Genomic DNA, 16,843 nt, shown 5'->3' on the forward strand with positions numbered 1-16,843 from the left:
GGCTGCTCTGAATCTCTTCTCTGCCCAGCCTGTAGCTGTGCCTGGGGTTGTGCCGACCCAAGTGTAGGACCTTGCACTTGTCTTGGTTAAACTTCATAAGGTTGGCATCAGCCCACCTCACAAGTGTATCCAGGTCCCTCTGGATGGCATCCCTTCCCTCCAGCGTATCAACCGAGCCACACAGCTTGGTGTTGTTGGCAAACTTGCTGAGGGCACCTCAATCCCACTGTCCATGTCACCGACAAAGATGTTAAACAGCACAGGTCCCAACACTGATCCCTGAGGAACACCACTTGTTACTGGTCTCCAACTGGACACTGAACCGTTGACCACAGCTCTCTGTGCGCAGCCATCCAGCCAGTTCTTTATCCATCAAGTGGTCCATCTACCACATTGACATCTTTCCAGTCTAGAGACAAGGAAGTTGTGTGGGACAGTGTCGAACGCTTTGTACAAGTCCAGGTAGATATCAACTGCTTTGCCCCTGTCCATCAGTTCTGTAACCCAAAGAAGAATCTGTTTTCACTAAAAACATTGCAGAGAAATGAAATATTCCTCTTATTTTATTGTCATCTCTGTATGAATCGCTTATAAAAACTCCCCTTCCTCTAGTACTCACCACCCTAAAACATTCTGGGTTTGTTGAAATAGGAGTTCAAGGAGCTAGGAACAGTTCTTTACTGAACAGCAAACAGGAATGTGATATCAGAAGCTACTTAATCCACTTACAGTGGTGTTTAATTTGTATAAGGTTTTTATACTTGTTTAAGATACCTTGAAAAGTTGTCATCATTGTTTAATCACATTTGACAGAGAGAAGTACAGTGGATAAAATATCACTGCTGTAAAATGCTGCCTTCTGGTAACACCAGAGCTCTGAGATGCAATTCTTTTGCCACTTGGGAGTGAGGGGTATTAGTTTGGTGATAGCAGTTAAATATGTATGTCCATGTTACTTTTTGTGGCTGATTTTTGTTAAGAGATTTATATTCACGAGCAAAGAGATAAGAGGATACTACTTTGAGTTGTTTGTCTTTTCTTTGAAGTAAAGATAAATGTTATAACAGAAATCAGCACTCTCTCAGCCTTCATTTATACAACATGGGTGGCTAATTGCCTCTGAGCAATCCTGTTGTTATTGAGATCATGGCTGATGAGATATGAAGCTTTGAAATAAAAATACCTTGTTAATGTCATCAGCGTTTGACTGACAGCCCGTTTTGCCCATCTTTAATACTCCTGTTTTATAAACAGCATACATGAGTGTAATAGCTGAGCTGCAGATAGGGCATCAATCTTTGCTTGCTAGGGGATAACTTGTCAACATGTTCATGACTTACCGCCTGTGTGTTCTGATGGCATTTGTAACTCTCAGGCTAATATCACATCCAAACCTAGGCTATTAGGTGGCCACGTTATCTCTGTAACTGACCTTCTACAAACTAGAAAATTACCAGATTATATGTTCCTAGTTGATTTTTCTCAGTCTCAGCTAGAATCACACCATTATCCTGATCAATAGTGTAGCCAGTCACTAGTAATTTCAACATTAGTACTGGCACAATTTAGAATATTGCCACAGTTTGAATTGCAGCTACTTAAACAAAACCATAAAAATAGATACCACTCAGGAAAAACATGGAATATTCCTGTTTTCTTTTTAATTCCCTACTTCACTTTTTGCCAGTTTACATTCAAAATTATTTCTTTAGAAGTAATATATTCTTCTTTGCTGGTATTATACTTAAAACTGATAGCAGGTGTTGTCCAAGTATAATTTTATTGTGATCCAATCTGGTTTAATTGTTTTGTTTTGACTGCTACTTTTCTCTTGGTTTCCAACTGAATTTTATTAAATATGCATTTTTTATCAAAATATAGTAACTTCACAATGGTGATTCACATTTTCACCTATCCAGTTTAAAGGCAACCCAGAAAAATACATAGTTGAATTAATGCAAGGCAGAACATTAGTATACTTGCTGTCATTTTTTAAATAACATACAGAAGTGAGATCATAAAAGGATCAGAGCATGGAATTAAAAACCCTCAGAAGTTTCTAAGTAGACTGAAGCAGGACTGGCTCCTTCTAGCCAATGTGTCTCTTTTCCCGGCGGTGACACTGTCAGCGTTAAGGGAGCCCCAGGACACAGCAAGAGGATTAATATGTTGCAAAATTGGGTTTTGAAAGGCCTAATTTACCTCACCATAAATCCAGTGACATTCTGGACAGGCTTTATGAGAAATGAACATCAAATAGGTTGCGTACATTTTAAAAAACAAACCTTCTGTGTTAAAAATAGATTTTCAAAACCAATTATGAAGTTCCAGTTTTTGCTGTAATAGCTATGGGACAATTACAAATTGACTTAATGCCTCAAAGCAAATCATCACCATTTAAAATACTTTGTCATGCCTACTATCCCTATCCTCATAACATTTCATTTTATGTTCATGTGTCATGTGTTAGAAAATCATGTAATGATAAAGAAAATGTTCATGTGGAAGGTTAGAAATTACTTTAATGAGTTATTATTACCTTGCTCACAGACTGTTGGTAATATTTTTGTGTTATTTTAATGTATTCTGAGTAGAGACAGAGGCACTAGTCAGATTGGATCATCAAGAACATTCCCCTGGGAATCAGGGCAGGATATAGTCCCCTAAGAAACGATGTGTCAGATGAAGCTGATGCTATATTCGCAGGAGAAACAACAACACACGATGAAGTATAAAAATACACTGAAATATGTTATCTATTTTATATATACTATGACTTGGTGTGGTGCTGTGGAGATTGGCACAGCGACCACAAAGGTACTTCTCAGGCTGTGGTGCTGGCTAGCAGGCTCCTCGCTCACTTGCAGCTGCCTCTGTTGATAATAGGGTGGTAATGTCTCCCATAATGTGTTCACTTCCCCACACTGAAATGGGCTCATATTTGAAGTGGGAAGATGGCAAGGTTGCAATAAAAAAGAAATAAAAGAAAAAACATGGTCCCAATTGAAAGCGGTGGTAGTAGCAGTGCTTGTAGGTTGGTTTAACACTCATCACTGACTCTCCTTAAAGGGACATTACAGTTATTGGTGATCAGCAAATGATTAGTATCAATCCAGAATAGTAACAGATATTTAAAGAGGCCAAAAGTATTAAATGACAGTCTATTAAAATAGGAGCATTATGTTAGCATATAATGCTAGGGTAGCCTATTTCAGCCCCCAAAAGTCAATAAATTTATAGGCTGGCTAGCTAATTCCTACTGCATTGGGTGTTCTTCTTGATTCTCTTTATATACTGCTGGTTTGACTGTGTGGAAGTATACCTGCAAATAAAACCTTACTGTAAGATGGTCGTTCTGTAGGCACAGCTTCAAATCTAGCTTTTGTGCATGTGAATCTCGACTATGAAGTTACATTCACATTGCCCTTTTTGTACTTAAATATACGTTAAGAACTGAGTAGAGGATAGTACATGTATTCCAGTTTGTTAAGTTTAGAACTTCATTATTTCTACATTAAATTAGTGAAACTCTCCTCCTCTTATTCCAAGCAGTAGGTAATCTGCACCATTTAATGTCAATAAAACAGATCTGTTTTGAGGCTCAGAAAGCTTTCTCGAGTACTAATAAAAGAAAGCTAATGTCATTCTGCTGTGTCAGAATGGCTAAGTAGAATTATAGGTTTTGAAGAACACTCCTAGGAAACTTTCTAGGAAATATTTTTAGGAAAAGCAAAGAGAAATATCAGGCTGGAAAGTAGTTTCTCAGACAGTTAGAGAAGATGCTTCCAATGAAAATATCTGTATTTGGTTTGGCGTATACAGTGCCTTCGATATTCCTTGTTAGCTTGGAGGGTGGGGATTTTTTTCTTAATCAAATGGTTTTTCCCTGATCCTGGCTGTTGGAGACAAGCCCAAAGCCACCAGATTCTGATCCAAAAGGTAATTTCCCAAAAGTCATCATATGGACTTAAAAATGAAAAATAGGAGCAAACCATCAGAAGTTATAGCTTCATTATCAGTTTCTTCCATGCTTCTTTCTTGGAGTACATTTGCAGAGTGAAATTATTCTTTTCTTGGACAATCAGATGCATTGGGGAGTTTTTACAGAGGTGGTATACAACAGGTTATAGACAGAGAATGATTAATGTGGTGGCTGTCACAGTACAAAACACTTAAGCCTATCCTTAAGCTGTTCCGCCTCAGGGTGGGCAGAACCTAGTCAAGGCATTGGCCAGTGATAGGAAAACTCCCATCAGTCTCAGCAGGCTTCAAATCAGGATCTAAGTTTTCTCCATCCCTTGCACTGCCCTCAGGACCAAAGCACTACAGAGTTACAACCACATTCCTACTTGCACAATGACATCAAAGAAACAAGACTGCTAATTTTCCTTAGGAAGAGTCTCTGATGGGCCTAAACATCTATACAGGTCCCGGGAAGTATGATGACACCTTATTCTACGAGCTGCACTGAGCTGGCCCAATAGGTCCAAACATGGTAATCATATATGCAATGCAATAAAATTATTCAGGCTTGAGTAACTGATTCCTAATGGGATAAAAGGGATGTAGTGGAGTTTTATTTATTTTTTTATTGTCACATTTTTGCAGGAATCTTTCATTAACATTTTCCATATGTAATAGTTTAAAGCATTAGAGTCTGAACTCTTGCTTGCTTTGTGTATTCAACACCTCCTCTCCATTCCAGGAAAAGGCTGCTAAACTGAAAACATTCACTTAAGCACAGTTGTCTAGTAAATGCAACACTATATTATTCGCCCTTGTCCATAAATGACTGTATAACCTCAGACTAAGGAAGACATACACCCATCTGAGTGATCCTTACAAAAATTCAGTTTGTTCAAAATATGTCTTTAAATACAAAAACACAAGAGGAATAGGGACAGCGATACCAATGCTAACTGCTTTTCTTGAAAACGTGCTTGGTTTAGTATTCATGCTGGTGATTAGAAAATAAGAAGCTTGTGTAAGAGGATTGTACATAGACAGTGAAATGCCTTTAGCATGTGACCATTTTATAAATAAATACAGACTTACGAAAACATTTTATTCGTGATCTCATGGTTTTGTCATTCTTTGTAAGTAAAAATATTGACATTTACCAGGCTGTTTGTTCCAGCTTTCTGATCTCCTGCAGTTTATTTTTATAACAACCTTATCGATGAGCCTCTTACTCAGCTCTCTAGGTTTAACTGAGTTGAGTCGATTTGTTACCACAGCTTCAAGTAGCTGTTACAGAACAAGCGAGACATCCTAATAAAGCTGTAAACGTGTTTACTCAAACATGGTATTGATTTTACTTGGAGAGGGAGAAGCTAGTGCTTAGCATGGTGTCAGGGAGGATGAATTTAACTGCAGTTTTTCATTGTCATCTGTCATGGTTGTGAAACACTAAGTGAAGCCACAAGAGGATAATTAGAATTGCCAGAAATTTAGCCCCTAAAATCAGTTAACCACTTGAGATTTTTGTAGTTTAATTAGTTTTTATTAAAACTTTCCTCCAGTGGTATAGTCAGGAAGGGTTTTCTAATGCTCTTTTCAGTGAGAGTGAGATTTCAAGGTTGCCACTTGTTAGATATACATCTTAAATGACTGTTTTTCTGAAAGGGTTGGTAACCTTTTTCGCTCACTTGTAATTAGCCTGGTGCTACAGTTCTGTAGAAGCACAGAGCCATTTCATTTTAAAAGAGAGGGAAAGACGCTTGTTTGTACACATATACATTTGTAGTACATGCATGGAATAATTCTTAAACTATATTTTGAGAGAGGAAGTGCTAAGGTGTGTGAAGGTTGAAGATGCTTACATTTAATTTGTCTTATATGCTGTAAGCCTAATGTGTCATACCACAGTGCCAAAATACATGAAAACAGGAGCCAAATCCCACCCTTAATCAAAAACGTTTCCATTTAGAATAGCCAACATTCGGTTTGATAGCAATGGGCAGGGCCTCTGGCTTACCACAGTTCTTGGCTGTAATATCCACCATCTGCCACAAAATTAAAAAAGGAGAAACCTCAGTATGTTGACGTACGGCCGTTCAGTGACTATACTGCAGAATCATCTGATGCCAACATCTTTTACAAAGTCTATTCTGTCTGGTTGGCTCTTGGCACCAGCGTTGCTAACCACCTGATTACAACTGACCAGACTCGTGCTACCACATTAACCCACTCCAACAGTGCTTAAAGACATCCAAAAAAAGCCTCAGTCATATCAGCTACAAGGCTTTAAATTGCTAGGGTAGTGTTTCTAGAAAACTGCATCTTCCCACACTGCTGGCCTGGAAAGCTAGTGGGATCACATAAAAATAGATGAACGTTCGAGCAACTGCGATAAATACCACGTATATACTTGTTAGTATACAAGAGTGTGAAAAGGTGCTTGCAACTGTCCCCCATGGTGGAATAACACCATTCTAAAAAAGGCAGTTCACAAATTAAGCTGTAGAAACTTTAAATACAAAAAAAAAAAAGAGGCGACAGCTCAGCTGTTCATGGTCTTTTCTGTGGTTGGGACCATTTTGCTGATGAATGGCTTATATTAGGTGCTTCGGGGTTCAGCTAGAAGATGAGGATTGTCTGGGAATATCACATAGGAAAAAAGTTTTGAGGTGCTCTGACTCAGGGTCACCTTGTAATTGTTTATAATTAATGCATTTGATAATTGCTTTTTTTCCTGCTTTTCTCTCTTGCATTTCAAAGAACACATTCATTTCACTGTGGGCATTTTATAAAAGGTTGGAAGTGTGAGAGAAACTGCAGAAAGACGAGTAGTGGGGGCGCTGGGTGTCGGAGGCTATAAACGGATTTCCAGCCAGCATTAGTAATTAACAGTCATTAAAATTAATTGTCAAGTGTACAATTTGAAATGAAACATTTGGCTTCAATATGAGCTGTTTTTAAGTGTTGTTAAATCATTACTGAAGCAAACCAGAACTGTTTTAAAATCTCTGCTATTGGACTCCCACATTCCTACCCTAGCTGCACTAGTGCTCAGCGATCATTCAGGATTACCACTGATATTCAGAAAACAAAACTTTCAAAGAAATCACTGATTTCAGTGCAATTGCCTCTGATATGTCTATTTTGTGGGCCACAAGAAAATTAACTTGCTTCTCCTTTAATGATTTTAAGTGCTACTGAGCTCTTAGAAGTAACAAACACAACACCTTTTGTGTCAGTCAGTAGACTGACTTGCTGTGTCTTTTCAGACTTACATTGACATCCCCAGAGAGATTTGTGCTGGTTTCAGTGAGGGCCTTGGTTTGGGTCTCAATTTTGAGGCTCAAGCACCACTTCTGGCACTTAGCTCACAGAACTTTTCATTTGGTGGTGGGCACAAAAAAGAAGAAAGCAACTTGACTTTCCAGTCCCTCATTCTGTTCGCAGACCTAACAATTATAAACATTGTTGTTGAGCACATGTAGTAAGGAAGCTGGAGATAATAAAGATTAACTCTCAATTATTTCAGGCACACTTTTCACAGTGGTTTCAGAGATGCTTTTTTCTGCTGAGCAGAAAAGAAATAATTATAGGCCAAAAATAGCTATTGGTGTGTTATAATCACTTCTGTGATCGGGGAATGCAAATACATTTTGTACCACTCTAAGGTTTAAAGCAGCTTTTGAAGCAAAGCTGTCTTTGCTTTCTAGGAAGGTAAGTGGGATGAATGGGACACAGTTCCAAATAAGTTCTTACTGTGACTAGGTACAAGGTGGTTACTTGGCTGTCCATGCCTGCAGGGCACAAAAGGCATCTCAACCTACTCTGAAAGCTTACCGAGATGGCTAATTACAGCCATCTACCATTACAGGATGCTAGACATCCTGCAACTGCTGTTTCTCTTATTCCATAAACAATAATCACTTTGGATGTCAGGGCAGGAGGCAGACAAGTGGGAAAGCCTTGAGTTTGGTTCTTGTCTTTGCGTTTTAGTGTAAAGAGAACAAACAGTACACAGTGCATGTAACACTGTTCACAGCTTCAGGAGTGCAGAAATACACTAAGTGCAGAATAGCTGCAATTAGAGGATGGTAGACAATATCGCCTGAAGTTGTTTTGATAAAATTATTGAAGTGAGGTTGTCTTGTGTAGCCAAAATATACTACTCCTTTCTGCACTGCATTCCAATGATAGCCAGGAACTAGTTCAGGCCGTGGCAGAAGTTAAAATAGTTGCTGAGCTACTTTAGTATGTGCTGGGATGATCTATTTCTGTGATTCCAGGCCCGTGATACAGGATCAGAGTTCAATCCTGTCCTTTCTGTCTGTGAAACTGTAGGAGGAATGTGAAGTAAGTCTGAAGCCATGTTCACTTATCTTTTTGCATTTCCAGTCATGGCACCTTAAAGAGATTACAGCCTTCAAATGCTTGTTGTCTTCCCTCCACCACCCTGCTCGCTGGTAGAGCTGTTTGAGTACTCACTAACCCACTTCAGTTTAAATCAGCTGGGTTAGCAAAGATCTACTATTCAACAGCTTACTGTTTAAACTAATGTGGCTCATTTTGACAGAGTATCAGGTTATACAAGCAGCAAAGAAGGATGGTGAAAAACAGATGGGGCACTAACTTCTTCATCTGGAACTCAAAGATCTGAATCCATGCCTTTAGAGTATGACTCATGGGGTTTGCATCACAGTACCTTATACACTGGAGGAGGCAAACTCTGAATTATATTCTGACCATGTTGCTTTTTACAGCATTAACTAAAAAGAACATTCTGCAGCTAAGGCAGCCAACCTGTTAGAGCTCTTTGCTTCCCTGCTCAAACAACAGTGCTTTCTGGTGTTCCCTCGGGGTCTGCTTTGCCAGCTACCTAGTCTTAGTATGTAATATAGTTCTGTGTTTGTGATATGTGTGTTTGTATTGTCATTCAATGCGATATTGTGTCAGATACTGCTATTTCTATTTCATCTATGAAACACATGCCTTTTAAGAGAAACTCAACAGATGAGAATGGTTTGAGGGCAAACTCCCCACTGCAGTTTCTACATATCTCATATATGACAGCTGTACTTAATGTCATTTCTCCACCACTGTGAAATCACAGACATCTCTCATTTTTATCCCCAATTAGAACAGGATGTTTTTTTCACCTGATTCTGCTTTCACTTAGATCAGAATAAATAAGAAGTAGCTTCACTAAAGACAAAAGATACGTACTAGCTTGAAACCTCAGTGAGCCTGGGAGGTGATGACAGTCTCAGTCTTGTTGGTATTGAAAAATAATTCATGTCTTACGGGTCTTTGCTTCTTGGATTTTCTTATCTTCATAAATGTTTGATGCCTTGATCATAAACACAGAGGACAGTTGTTCTTTCTTGTATAAACTCCTCTCTGAATGCATCTCTGCACAAAACCTAGCCTCGTGTTTGCCTTTGGAGGCCTGCCCAGTGCATCTTTGATACTTACTGAGTCAGAAATGGACTGTCTTAACAGCCTCATTTTACATACGGTTACAACTTGCTCTCAAGTTTTAGCCGCCCAGAAGCACACTGGCAAGCTCCTGCCTCCCAGGCAGTTTAAATTTGATGATTGACATTCTCCACGTATCCAAGAAAGTTTCTCCTAAGAATGCATGTTAATTAAATGGAGAGCAGACCATTTTCATCTCGTTATTCAGAAATGGTCTGATTTCTGCCAGGCATGCTGTTTGAATTTCTCAACTGTTACCCAACTATTACAGCTGGACCATCCTGCCACAGTTGTGTTGTCTGTCATCCCTGACTGCCACCAGTGATAGCACTCACAGCACAATCTCATCCTGTTTCAGATTCTCATCTTTGTATACTGAAAACTCCTGCCTTCTTCAGTTGTGCTTATGGACTCAACTTCTGGTGGTGAAGCAGTCATTTTTTCCCAGCTAGTGTCAGTCAGTACCTCTGAAATTTCAGCTAATATGTAGTTCTCTAGAAAAGTATTGATGTCAGAAACACATGAGTTTTCTCCTACTTCTCAACTAAAATGCCTGCTTTCTACAGCCTCCGTATTCCAATGAAAAGTATTTGATTTATAGATTTCATAGTTTCAAACTCTTCTCTCATTCAGTGCAGTTTAGAGAAAACTATACATCAACTAAGCTTCTTCTCACTATCAGTCATGACCGAGAAGCCAAGATGAATCTTGGCAATTCATGAAAACGGGGTCTTTTCTCACCAGCATTATCCTTTGTTAATCTAACCTTATTTTTCATGTTTGACATGATTTTTAATCTTCAAGGAGCAGACATTATTGCATAGGATAAAATATTTTTATCATCTCCTAAAAATGTGCTCTAATGTGCCGCAAAAGGAAATATTTAGAAAAGGAGCACAGGTTAAATGGGAACATCACAGTATAATAGTCTTTGTTCTAGTAGTAACCAAGCTGAGCAGAGAAAGTGTGTTTGAAAGCAAGCTAGCAAAATGTATCATCTTTGAATCAAAATTTGTAATATGTCAGAAATTGATACCTATTAGCTACATACATAGTACTTATGAGAGACCTGGTTTCAATATTAGGTTTGCGTTGTCAAGGCCAAAGGCCTGTCAGACCATGACATGGGAACTTGAAATGGTGGATGAAAGCTTTAAAAAAAGAATGTGTTCCAGCTTGCTAGAATTCGGAATTTCCTGGGCAAGTCTCACTTTCCTTCTGTGATTGGATGAGGAAGAGAGATACATCTGAAACATCTTAAAAACGGGATAAAAGTGAATAACATATTACCTCTAGAACGACAGAGTAGAGCTTTAAATTATAAGATACTCAGTTTACTCTTCACATCTTGAAAACCTCTTCCAAATTTAAAGTATGTATTTCACCCCTTCCATAAGTTCCGTTGTGCTTTCAATCTCAATAGTTTCAGCCAAGACAAAATGTTTCAGAAATGAGGGACTCAATCCATAAGATCTGTGGTGACATTTGTAACTTAACTTTTCCAAGGACCTTTTTAGGACTCTGCTTATATTCCTTTAAAGAGGTGCTCTGATTTTCAAAACACTCGGCTCCCAGTGATTTCTGGTTTTCTAAGCCTTGCATTCTAGGGCTCTGTTAACTCAAGCAGGCAGCCAAGTGCCCCGATCTGAGCAGTGCTTGGTTCTCCCTACAGTTTCTGTTTACGTGGCTATCTGACCATGCTAAGAGGTACCGACTCTTTCTGAAGTCTTAGGTTAACTTTCCCATAATCAAGGGCAGCAGATGTCATCTCACATTCCTTCTCAGGTAAAAATTTCTCACCTTTTTATCATTACAAACACCTGTAACTGTGAATATAGATGATGTTCATTTGTTATGTGCCTTTCTCTTTCTTTGAGAAAAGCCTGCAGAGTGACAGTTGTGTGGGGCTGTAGCTGTAGCCAGTATGAACAGAATGAGTTCTCTTCAGCAGAAAAAACTGCTGCTTTGTTTTTAAAATAGAGTTTGAGGAATCAGGAGTTCTGTCTGGAAGGGAGCAAGAACTCTGGTAAAATCATTTTGAAGGCACTAATAAAGATCAGTCTTGATGATCTTTAATTTACTTGAAGTGACCAAATGGAGACTTCAGGTAGAAATAACAGCAGCAGCACTCCAACTCAGCAGGTCACTCAAGCAGGCACACACTTAAACTAGGCAGTGTACGTACAGTTAGGCCAGTATTGCAGTGCTTTGCCCTGTGACAAACTGATACACTCAAAAAAACCCTAATCTGACCATTTTCTTCGTTCTCTTCCTCTCTTGTTTTGTTCCATAGGCTTTCTCTCACAGCTCGTCTATGACCGGCCAGTGACCGAGTGCATCCGGGCTGGACATTATGCAGCGAGCGTAATTATCAAGCGTTCGGGTTGCACCTTCCCAGAGAAGCCTGACTTCCACTGATACTGGTGAATTGGAGGGATCAAGAGTAACTCCCACGTTGCCATGGGATTGCTGCCTAAATTTTTCCTCCTTCCTTTTCCTCACCTTTCCAATTACCTGCATCAACGCTTCTGTACTTCTGTTCATTGTATTCTAACCAAAATATATATTTCTATGGTGTTTTCCTTTTCATACCACTACAGTGTCTCAGTAGTCTTAACTTCTGGAAACAGTGCTAAGTGAAGCTTATTCTGTCATCCATCAGGATAAATTGTTCAATTTACACAGTTTATAAGGAAGTCCCTTGTAAATGACACTGCTGATTAACACCATTAAAATACTTTGGTTGAATTGCCTTGTTTGTATCCAGCTGTGGCCAAATCCTACTCAGCTTACATGATATCAACAGACCTGACTTTGTCACTTAACATTATAAACAAAGAATTGTTACTTCTATATAGTGGAGTCACACTAGTGTAAGGAGCAGTGTAAATGTCTCAAGAATTTCCTTACATATACAAGTGTACAAGATCCGGCCATCGGATCCAGCCCAGCATCCATGAAAGTGAGTAGCTATCTTGTCAGTAATTTAAGGACCGGATCCAGACCTGATGTCATGCATTCAGTTGTCTTGCACTGCTGCCAGTAGCTTTGGGTCTGGCACGTGAGAGCAGGGTCTGGCCACTCCAGGTACAGTCACATTCATCTGTCAGATGAGCTAGTAGATAGGTACTTTCAGTGATTTCAGGGCAGATGTATGAATTGGTGATGAACATAAACATACATATAGATCCTATCTCCTCCATGTGAGCTTTTTAGAGGCTGTATTAAGGTACACATAGTAAAAATGAGGTACAGAAATATTTATGCAGGATATATTGACAGGATATGCCAAATGGAATCTCTGAAACGCACATTTTTAAACTTTTAATTTACTTTGGATAATTAAGTAATATGGTGGATTTTGTTTGTATTTACAGTATTCAAAGAGGTGATCTGACACTGCATTCATTACTTTGCTATGTAATTTGATACTGATAAATAAAAAATTGTCATACAGTAACTCCTGGTTTTGTATTGGTACATGTCTGGTTTTCCTCCACCTGTCGTACTGAAATGGGAAAAGCAAATGGGTGCTTAATCCACACGCTAGATCTCAACATTTCGTACAGGACTTTCTCTATCCAGGTGGGTGTTCAAGGGTGATCTCAGCAGTAAGAAAGGGAAGGATCATCAATTTGGTCTTTGTACCACGGGAGAGATGAAAAATTAATGGGTAGGGTTCATCAAAGAACTCAGTGCAGGCTTTGCATTTTATTGCATAGCATGGAACAAGAGATGCACAGAGATTGGATGTAATTATTGCAGTTTGTGTATTGCAAAGAGCACAGGGAGAAATCAAGGCTATGATCCTGATTCCCTTGTTTGGTCCAGTATCCGGTCTGACACAACAGGCTCTTTCACTTTAGAGATCACCAGGTGGGATCCCTGCAAGTACGTTAAGGAGCTTCAACCATTTCTGAAAATCTGCACGGGGCCACGGAACTCCATTGTTGCAAGTGCATCGTAAGCGCGGTCTGTTCTTCAAGGACTCAAGCTCACAGTTTCTACCTGAAACAGGTTGCAGGTACAGTCCTTGTGTACCTATGGACCTACTTGTGAACAGCTTTGTGCAAGTAAGACTTGTCTGGTTTCTTCATAATGCTACTCTTGAAAGAACTTTGCACTTTGCATTTCTCATGTTCTAGCATAGGAGAGAGGAAGAGGAATGAGTATGTTGGAGTGAAAAAGAACTGAAAGAGGCTACAGTGTGCATGGTCTTCAGGCTTCATGGGCTGATCAGAAGAATGTTATTTTTTACATCACATGGTTAATTTTTAATTCTTTAACCTGAGGTATCCATGTGATATATTTTAGTCAAAAAAAAAGATGGTGGGCTGAGGAAGGATGTGTTGCAGTCTCTGCTTATATGTATGGTCACATATGCCACACCATGCTTATTGCATGAATTTGGCTGTAAGGAAAAAGCCAATGCTCTAGTGGTTAAATTTGCTATTCCCTTTGCTCTGTATCCTTGGCACTTTCCTCTCCGTTTGAAAAACTTTATCCATGTTCCGGCCAGATAATTATAGCCCATTTAAAACAGAATATAAATATATAAACATTCTTTACCATACCAATCAAGCTGCAAGACAGCATGACTGTTGTAAAGGAAGGTAGTTATAGCAGGGGAATCATTCATCCTTTCTTTCTCTAGGCTAGTCCTTGTTTCCAATTCAGGATGCAAGAGAGTCAAGTCAGGGGTTCTGTTCTGAGCTTTTGCACTGACATGCTTGGTGGACTTGGGCTCCTGACATTTGGCTCTTGAGTGTCAGCTACAAAGCACAGTTTGAAGCCAGTGGGAGCAGCTGAGGAATAAACTACTACTCAATTCATGGAAGGGCATCAGAGCCTGACTTGCTCTGTTTAGCCATTCATTATTTCTCCAGTATCTGTCAATGATTATTCCTGGATGATACATAGATAGTTAGAAATGTATTGCCAAATCATGCTAAATAATTTCAATTTGTGCTGTCAAATTGCCTGATGATTTCATTCTGGATTCTTTTCAGGATCTGCATTTCTTCCCTGTTTCTCACTGATGAAGGGGGGTTTTAATCTATGTAATGGATAATGGTGCCATCCTTAATATTCTCTCTCACAAACATTCTTTCTCTCTCTTTGGTCCTCCAGCAGCTTATTCCACACAGAGGCATGTTAGAAAACTGGGCTTCCTGAAAAACGTCACTGAAAGAGTTGTCTGCCAGTGACATGTGCCACTGTCTCAAATCCCAGATGGGATAACTGAAGTGAGTCTGTCACTGAGCTTGAGCCATCATTCAAACCCAGAGCTCTTACCTGGGTTACTTTCAGGAAAACAAATACTGTAAATCCACTTCCCACCAGCCACTGGCCAAAGCACATCACCCTCACTCAGGTAAAACTCTTCCCTTTTTCTGGACAAAAGACTGTACCTCCTGTGCGCAGCATCACGCATTTTAGGCTTGTTTTAGTACCACGTAAGTGGGTAGCAATGCTGCTGAGACCAACAGGCAAGGAAATAGGCCTGCGATTCAAAAAGCCTCATGCTGAATAGCTGAGAAGAATCGAGAGCTGGGAATCGGGAAATGAAGGTTGTGTTTCTGTTTCTGCAGGTGATCCACTTTGGGCACATCGCTCTCCTCTTGCAATTTCTTTCTCTCTAAAGATGGTAAGCTCAATTAGATGGTAAACTCAAGAGATGAAGGTGGTAAGAATTCCAGTAGGGCAGCATCAGCCACATCTCATATCTTCCCGAACTCATTGCTGGTCTTCTGATTATTTCAATTTTCCCTTTTGTACGTGAACTAATTTAAAGCTATTTGTTTACCCTTTAAAAATAGTGCAAGCTGTTACCACTTGCTTGAGGGTTAAAGCAGGGAAGGCAAAAGGATGAAAAAGGAAAGAAAAAAAGCTTTACTAATAAAGTGAAGTAAAATATGCTACATGAAAATGACAATAGAAATGCACACTGTTTAAAGATGACAAGTCTAGGAACAATCTTTAATTTAAAGGGTCTTATCCACAGTTTTCATAAAGAAATGTTAATTAAAAGTATGATGACATGTTTGGGATTTAAAGGAAATCATTCTGCGAAGGATTTATAGCAATCACAGCTCCAGAGCATTAGGATTACAGATCCTTGTGCTGTTCCTTTTCAGCGATCATGTGATTGGCCTGCTGTTAAATATAGCTCCCATTTAGTGAATTGAGACAGGCATGGGAAAGGTAGGGATAGTTTCCCTTTAACCAGCGGGATTTCAGAGGTGTTGGAGATTACACAATTCATTAGTTTTTACATAAGATCAAAGGGAGAGAGGAAGTCTTAATTTGGGCACCAACTGCTACTGTCTGAAAGTCTTGCAGATTAAATGAGAAGAGAACATGTGCAGTGCTAAGTGCTCGTATTAGAGCATGAGCCTATTGTTTTATATCTCGCTAACTCATTGTTCTCTTCCCAGAGATAATTCTCACACTTAAGACCTTCAGAGATAGTTATGTCTATTGTGAATAGTTCAGCAACCAACTAGCTCAGAGGTTATTGCTTAAGCATCTTTTCCCTTGGTCTAATCCCCTGGAAGGTTTTTTTCTGAGCAGTGTTATTAATCTAAAATGACTGCTAACTGACTCCTGTGTCAAACATTATTCATTATGTGCTTTAAATGCTTCCTGCAGAGGCCAAAATAAATTTTGCTTTTTAAAAACAGACCACAAGGAGTGCCTATGTAGGATATTTCCTAAAAGATTAGACTCAAAATGGCAGTTAAGACAATGAGGAGAAAAAACTGCTCGAAACAAAGCTTCACAATTTAACCAGGGACATACACAATGGACAAAACTCAGTTACCAAACCCCACTTTTTGCATGGAATTATCCATAAACTTCCTGTGAGAGAAAACATGCACCCTTGCAGGGCAGAATAGACACTTTCATAAAGACATGGAATAAACAACCTTATTAGAAAATGAAAGCCACATAAACAAGATTTTTAAAAGCAGTAATTCTTTTGTGTCTTGAGGGGTTTTTTCAGGTGTCACCGATGTTGGCATAAAGCGAGAGGGGTTTTTGTGTCACTGGCACTGACAGGCCTTGCATGCGTAATGACAATATGGGAAAAGAGACAGACAGATAGATTTGAATAGCAATAAGGTAGTTTTTCTTCCAGTGTGAAAAGAGCATGGGATTCATGTGTACCGAGATGAAGTATAGCCTTGCTGCACAGTGCAAATATTTAATGCTGTTCTAACTATCCCTTGGTTATTGGAGTGTGACAGTTAATAGCCGTCAGCTGCCAAACCCAGTGAACAATTTGGTTCTCTAAAAAGAAAATGAAAAGTTAAAAAATGAAGCCAAGTCAGACTAGAAACCTGCAAATCATAAATGTGCTTTAGCTTAGAAGGCAGATCATCTCCAAAGTTAAAGCCATGTCGACCTG

The 16,843-nt window shown here is 39.3% G+C and overlaps 1 protein-coding gene across 1 annotated transcript in view; it reads left to right on the plus strand.

Annotated features, from left to right (window-relative positions):
- Positions 1 to 11,850, plus strand: part of ADK (adenosine kinase) — a 154,429-nt gene extending 142,579 nt beyond the window's left edge. Inside the window, exon 7 of the mRNA XM_010014982.1 lies at positions 11,726 to 11,850. Coding sequence (XP_010013284.1) covers positions 11,726 to 11,850 — 125 coding nt within the window. The remainder of the gene's footprint in view (positions 1 to 11,725) is intronic.
- The last annotated feature ends 4,993 nt before the right edge of the window (positions 11,851 to 16,843 follow it).

This window comes from Nestor notabilis, unplaced genomic scaffold (assembly GCF_000696875.1).
Source record: "Nestor notabilis isolate BGI_N333 unplaced genomic scaffold, ASM69687v1 scaffold5980, whole genome shotgun sequence".
Lineage (NCBI taxonomy): Eukaryota > Metazoa > Chordata > Aves > Psittaciformes > Psittacidae > Nestor > Nestor notabilis.